At 38.6% G+C, this 7,711-nt stretch overlaps 1 protein-coding gene across 1 annotated transcript; it reads left to right on the forward strand.

Annotated features, from left to right (window-relative positions):
* The first annotated feature begins 1,753 nt into the window (after positions 1-1,753).
* LOC110448858 (beta-3 adrenergic receptor-like) lies at positions 1,754-7,409 on the forward strand. Its single transcript, XM_021495331.1, has 2 exons — positions 1,754-2,293; positions 6,264-7,409. The coding sequence occupies exons 1-2, from the start codon at positions 1,788-1,790 to the stop codon at positions 7,141-7,143; spliced, it is 1,386 nt and encodes a 461-aa protein (XP_021351006.1). The 5' UTR covers positions 1,754-1,787; the 3' UTR covers positions 7,144-7,409.
* Positions 7,410-7,711: the final 302 nt, after the last annotated feature.

Genomic DNA, 7,711 nt, shown 5'->3' on the forward strand with positions numbered 1-7,711 from the left:
GTTGTGAATGTATTCTAAGTAACCCCCTTAGATTGTATATTTACTCAGTAACCATACTTTAGTTGTGAATGTATTCTAAGTAACCCCCTTAGATCGTATGTTTGCTCAGTAACCACATTTTAGTTGTGAATGTATTCTTAGTAACCCCCTTAGATCGTATGATTGCTCAGTAACCACATTTTAGTTGTGAATGTATTCTAAGTAACCCCCTTAGATTGTATGTTTGCTCAGTAATCACACTTTAGTTGTAAATGTATTCTAAGTAACCCCTTAGATTGTATTTTTACTCAGTAATCACACTTTAGTTGTAAATGTATTCTAAGTAACCCCTTAGATCGTATTTTTACTCAGTAACCACACTTTAGTTGTGAATGTATTCTAAGTAACCCCCTTAGATCGTATGTTTACTCAGTAACCACACTTTAGTTGTGAATGTATTCTAAGTAACCCCCTTAGATTGTATGTTTGCTCAGTAATCACACTTTAGTTGTAAATGTATTCTAAGTAACCCCTTAGATTGTATTTTTACTCAGTAATCACACTTTAGTTGTAAATGTATTCTAAGTAACCCCTTAGATCGTATTTTTACTCAGTAACCACACTTTAGTTGTGAATGTATTCTAAGTAACCCCCTTAGATCGTATTTTTACTCAGTAACCACACTTTAGTTGTGAATGTATTCTAAGTAACCCCCTTAGATCGTATTTTTACTCAGTAACCACACTTTAGTTGTGAATGTATTCTAAGTAACCCCCTTAGATCGTATTTTTACTCAGTAACCACACTTTAGTTGTGAATGTATTCTAAGTAACCCCCTTAGATCGTATGTTTACTCAGTAACCACACTTTAGTTGTGAATGTATTCTAAGTAACCCCCTTAGATCGTATGTTTACTCAGTAACCACACTTTAGTTGTGAATGTATTCTTAGTAACCCCCTTAGATCGTATGATTGCTCAGTAACCACATTTTAGTTGTGAATGTATTCTAACCAACCCCCTTAGATCGTATGATTGCACAGTAACCACATTTTAGTTGTGAATGTATTTTAAGTAACTCCCTTAGATCGTATGATTGCTCAGTAACCACATTTTAGTTGTGAATGTATTTTAAGTAACTCCCTTAGATCGTATGATTGCTCAGTAACCACACTTTAGTTGTGAATGTATTCTAAGTAACCCCCTTAGATCGTATGTTTGCTCAGTAACCACAAAAAAACTGTGCAGGTTTGCTCGATGTATTTTATTCTGGATGACACCATGACGTTTTGCAGATTGTAGTATATTTGTTTATTTAGCAAATTTAACGGTGGATATGTATCTGAAGACCACACCAAAATGTCTAATTAAAATGCTGTGTATGGATCTGCCGTGTATAGACGGTTGAAATAGATTCATTCTTCAACTTTACCAAGACGAGAGTTGAGTTATTCATGACGTGCGCGGAATGGCCCTCACTGACCAGTCTGTTGGACTCGTAAGTGGATGCATGCCGCGCCATCAATAATGAATGCCGTACCCCACTAGTTACCCGTACAAATTGCTAGCAGGGCGATAGACGCGACCTGTCCGGTGGTATGTCCCGTATTATGTCCGAAGTGACCGATATATTAATCCCTGTTTGTCAATAAGCCGGCCAGATGTTGGCTGGAGTGTAAACACATCAACATGCCGCTAACAAGCTCCCACACTGACCAGACTCAGTAACCGTTAGTAAACACTGGACCTCGACCGTCGTTCATACGTGTCCAAACACTATTTGTTTGGTTCGAGTGGTCAGTCCGTCAACATGGCGGACTGGGCTGTGTCCGTGCTGCATGCGAATGTGCCTTACAACCTGACGTATAACGGGACTTTTAATATGACGACCAACAAGTCGGACGTAATTCCGGACGATCGGACGTTTCTTGTATGGAGGAGCATTGGGATGGGAGTTGTCATGTATGCCGCCGTTCTTCTGACCATCTGTGGAAACATCCTCGTTCTCATCGCTGTTGCTAGGAACAAACGTCTCCAGACCGTCTTCAATATTTACGTCATCAATTTAGCCGTGACGGACTTACTAGTGGCCGTCACAGCTATGAGTTTCTACACCACGGAGACAGTGTTAGGCTACTGGCCTTTTGGTGAGTTCCTGTGTGGAGTTTGGATTTTTGTAGATTACGGAATGACGTTTGCGTCAGTATTCACACTCATAGCGATCTCAGTGGACAGATTCTGGTCCGTCACATGGAGTCTTCATTACCGAGCACACCACAACAAGATCAAAGCTGTGCGCCTCATCGTAGCAGTATGGTAAGTTTACCTCCAAGTATAACATTTTAATCGAGTTTAACGTCATCGCGAAAGTAAGGGTCATAATGAAGACGGGTGCCTAGGGAGCCAACGTCGAGGAAAGTAGATAGGAAAGTAGATGGGAAGGTAGAAAGGAAAGAAAGAGAGGAAAGAAATAATAGTTAAAGAAATAAACGCAAAGTGTTGGGTGCAACAGATCAAATTTCGTCCCCTAAATGTCCTCTTAGTACGCATAAAACAAAGCCCCCGATTCTGGGGGCGGGGGACATCGGTCGCCTTTTACGATGCATATGCATTGGGACGCAGCAGGTCTATTAGTGAATTCTCCCATATCCACTGAAAAGAATGAACGTCGACGCAGAGGAAATTACCCAAAATTATGCAGAGGCGTGGGGACACCAAAACATACCAAAACATATAACACAATACATCAAGTATACCACCATCTATATCATTATACTGTAAGTTTACCACCATATATAACATAATATTATAAGTATACCACCATATATAACATAGTATTATAAATATACCACCATATATAACATACTATTGTAAGTATACCACCATATATAACATAATGTTATAAGTATACCACCATATATAACATAATACTGTAAGTATATCACCATATATAACATAATATTGTAAATATACCACCATATATAACACAATACATCAAGTATACCACCATCTATATCATTATACTGTAAGTATACCACCATATATAACATAATATTATAAGCATACCACCATACATAACATAATATTATAAGTATACCACCATATATAACATACTATTGTAAGTATACCACCATATATAACATAATGTTATAAGTATACCACCATATATAACATAATACTGTAAGTATATCACCATACACAACATATTATTATAAGTATACCATCATATATAACATAATATTATAAGTATACCACCATATATAACATAATACTGCAAGTATATCACCATACATAACATAATACTGTAAGTATACCACCATATATAACATAATATTATAAGTATACCACCATATATAGCATAATACTGTAAGTATATCACCATACATAGCATAATACTGTAAGTATACCACCATATATACATTGTTCTATATATACAGAAAGCACATCAGATGCCTCATGTTTGACTATAAATATCGACAGAATAAATGGTTTTGCATAAAACGGATTCATTTTTGACGTCTCTTTTCGATTAATACTGTTCCCGCAAGCCACCTAGTAATCCCATTTTGTATTTTATGTTTTGTTGCTTTTTGTACTTTTGTTTACTTATTATTTATTTATTCCTCCTTCAATAGTAGTACCGGTATATTTGACTGAGTTGCTGTAGTTTTGTGAGTGTTTTATGGGTCCGTATTTATATCAGCCCTTTACCACATTAAATATCTCGCGACCCCTTCCCCTACTGTCATAATCATCTTTACACTCTAAGCCAGCTTCATATCTAAGCCTCACCTATTAAAGCTAGCCTAAAAAGACGCTCAATTACACGCATCGCTTTGGTTTGGGAGTAAAGCGTTGTTGGAACAAACTGGACTACGCGATAACAGAGCTCGGAAGGTGATGTCACCTCTGCTGATGGTAATATGTTTATCAATGTTTACTATTAAATCATGATGTTGATGCATTAAATATATTTGCATTAATTGTGTCCTTCTCCCAGTCGTCATTACAAGGTCGGAACGTTGAATCTGTGTCCCCAATGTTCTGTACATAATACAGTTTACCCGGGTGTAGTGGTGTTCAGCCATTGGTTGGATCTGGTACAACTACAGGTCCCTTAGGGCCGCACTGTATCGCTTTTGTCGCGATGTCGTTTGTGACGGGACTATACTCATTGACCATTGGTCAACAGTTGACCTTCAGGTTCGCCAATGATCTTTGATTTTAAAGCGTGGCCAAACAGTGCCATATTGCTTATACACCAACAGTTTAGTAGCAGTACGCTGGCCATGGCCAGGGGTAAACATCACTTGAACAAAACCTAATGTTTTTGTATTGATCAGACTTAAATAAGTATTATACGATTTCTTCATTGATTTCAATGTTTTCCTAACAACCGACGTCAACTTATCGGTTTCTATGTGTGAAAGTATTTGTCAGGGTATACATTGTTTTGACGTAACAATCGCCGTGTGTACTGTGTTGAACTAGAAGGCCAACTTTACCAATACTGTTTACTCACAGTGTACCATTGCCCGCATTGTAATGAGCAATACCCCAATCTTAGTGACAAATTACACAACCATTGACCGCCGCCTGCATTTGACACTCATTGATCCATCAGCCTTGAATGAACAGGGCGCGCTACTAATACCACACTAAACAGTATCGCTCCTAGCACCACATCGATATTGGTGACAGGCTAGTAAAACCCCGATCAAATCAAGTAGGGCAATAAAGGATATTGGATATTTATAATGTCAAATCCAATAAGATTTGGTACTTGTTAGGAGCCGTACAATGGGGAAGAAGTGAAATGTCGTAAATGTAACGTTGATCCCTAATTAATTAACTGTTTCTGATGTACTCTCCTATAGTCACAGTGCAATCAATGATATACTATGTATATATATATACAATTCGAATGTCCTTTACTTGTTATCCCCCGCTTTCACCGAAACGGGGGATATTAATTTGGGTTTGTCTGTCTGTCACGTTTCGTTCCTGTGCAATAACTACAACAAATGTTATCCGATTTTCTTAAAACTTGGTCAAAGGGTTAAATGCGTTAAGGGCTCGGCCTAGTGCGATGACAATTTTCAGCGGAGCCAATTTGGCGGAGTTATGGCCCCTTGAATAATGAAAAACGTCATTATCTGCCACACCTCCTTTCCGTGCAATAACTACAACAAATGTTAACCGATTTTCTTCAACCTTAGCCACAGGGTTCAACGCAGTAAGGGCCAAGTTTGACAACCACTTTAATCGGACTTCATTATGCAGAGTTATGGCCCCTTAACTAATGAAAAACATCATTATTTGCAGTTTCCGCTTAATAACTAGCAAATATTAGCCAAATTCCTTCAAACTTGATCACAATGTTTGTGTTCCTCTGTCTTTTCACCCATCTTTGGCACTCTTTGGTTTTCGTGTGATAATAATTGCTGTAAATATTGTTCAGGTGTTTCAACCGAATTCCGTATGCACATCCGACTCATGCTATGTTTGAGATTTGATTTGTGCATATTTACGAATAATCAATGAGATATAGGGCTTTTTTTCTTCAAGTTTCAAGCATTACGATACTCACATGTTTAAACCTAACCTCAATAATGTTAACCTACAAAATGTCCTGCAAGCGGGGGATATAAATTCCACGAATTTGCTTGTTCTATTTCTGCAACGAAATACAATTTTAGATTACTACGGTACGAATGCATGCGGCTATAACGTTTCAATCCTTAAGCTTTATGGTAAATCTGTATGTATTTAGGGCCTTGAATTATAGGCGTGACTAATTACACTACCAAAACTAAAGGCAGAAACGTCTTCTATTTGTCATGGTCATTGTTTGTAACAATAATATCATACTCCAAAACGGTTACTACAACCATGGACGTAATCATACCGTACGAGACCGGAACTTGTTGCTAGATAGACCTCTTGCCTAGTCAGTAACCAGCGACTGAAAGGTTAGCAACTATGAAGATTAATTCTGTGTACTATCCATACACGTACATAGACTGGAATCAAAGCAGAGTTAAGGAAAGTAGACGAATAGAATTTGGCATTTATTTTTAGAAACTCTGAGAAAATTGAAAGATAGGGTTTTGACCACAATATTTGTCGGACGTTGTCAAAAACTATTCAAACCAGCGTTTCGCTATTAAAACATAATTGTTTTTATAGTGTTTATTAAAAATTAACCGTTTGTATTCAAAGATGTGAGTAATTATTAATTCCAGATATTGCTTCATTTCATGATTTCCATTTTTTTTCATTTTAGGGTATCAACTCTGCTGTTGTGGCTACCAGCCTGTATAATGGACAGAATCAATAACTCCGTCCCTAACAAGTGCGTGTGGGAACCGTCCAAAAACAAAGAATTTGTCGTCGTCATAGCGACAATCGGCCATCATGGAGCGTTTACCGTCATGGTTGTCTGTTATGTGAAAGTGTTCTTCACGCTTGTACAGCGCCAAAAAGTGGGCCTTGGCCATACACGACTCTCCGATAGATCACCTACAGTAGGGTCTCCCACCAACATCCGGTGTGCCAGGCCTGGTCATGACAGTCCGGCGGAAGTGTCGGTTGAGAGTCACGTTATTCATGTCGACACTTCAAGTGACGCTTCCCGCGACACGCACACTGCCAAGCAGGACACGTCACATACACCGTCCATGTACACCAAGAAAACGGAACCGGAGAATGGAAACAAGTGCTACGGTATTCGTCTGGAACCAATTTGTAGTCCAGTAGTGAATTCCGCGACCCAAACGGACGGTGATAATGATTGCTTACAAAGACAAACTCAGCCAGACCAAACGACGAACAAAAGACAGAGAAGCTTCATCAATAGGCAAAGTAAAAAACGGAAACAGAGAAAAGAGGAAGCTAAATATGAGAGACACGAGAGGCGGGTGTTTACTACGCTCACTTATATCCTGGCGGGGTATATCATATGCTGGCTTCCTTTTCATATTGTGTTCGACGTCCGGGCCGCCAAACCGGAAGCAGTGTCATCAATTGTTTATAATTTGGCGTTTTGGTTGTCATATCTGAACTCTATGATAAATCCGTTTTTATACAACTTCAGTAGTTCTGATTTCCGAACGGCATTCAAACAGTTATTATGTAAGGGCAAACCTACTACCAGCATTAAGTAACAACACAACATACGTCAGCCATCATCCCCGGGGGGTCGTAAAGCTATATATCCCGACTCGTGCTAACGAAATCTATCATAAATATGCGAATGGGGTTATCGTCTTGGTTCTGTGTGATTATTTATGCTGCTGTTTGTGTTGATAAACAGCTTGCTGTGCTTGTGAACATGGGTGGTGATTGTGAAGCCTTCTTTTACCCACAGACTAACCATGGCCGAGTTCCACTTCACCATTCATACGTCGATCACATGTAATGTCATGTGACATTATGGAGTAATAAACGTATCGACATGACAAGATCTTGATATTTTTTATTGTTAATTTTTTTTTTTTTTAAAAATACAAACTTAACGTTGCTGTTTGGGGAGTGCTCGGCTGGGTTTTTTATTTTGTTATTTTAGTAAGAATTTCACCCATACACTACTGCTCTTATACGTTAAATCATTCCTGGAACATCCTAACGTCACCAAAATGTTTGATTCTAACGGTTATCTCACGTTAATCGAGGCGGGAGGGGAAGCTATACAATGACGCTGATCAAACTGCGTTTATTGATGAACTTTTAAAG

The sequence above is a fragment of the Mizuhopecten yessoensis genome, unplaced genomic scaffold, assembly GCF_002113885.1.
Source record: "Mizuhopecten yessoensis strain PY_sf001 unplaced genomic scaffold, ASM211388v2 scaffold4359, whole genome shotgun sequence".
In the NCBI taxonomy this organism is placed as follows: domain Eukaryota; kingdom Metazoa; phylum Mollusca; class Bivalvia; order Pectinida; family Pectinidae; genus Mizuhopecten; species Mizuhopecten yessoensis.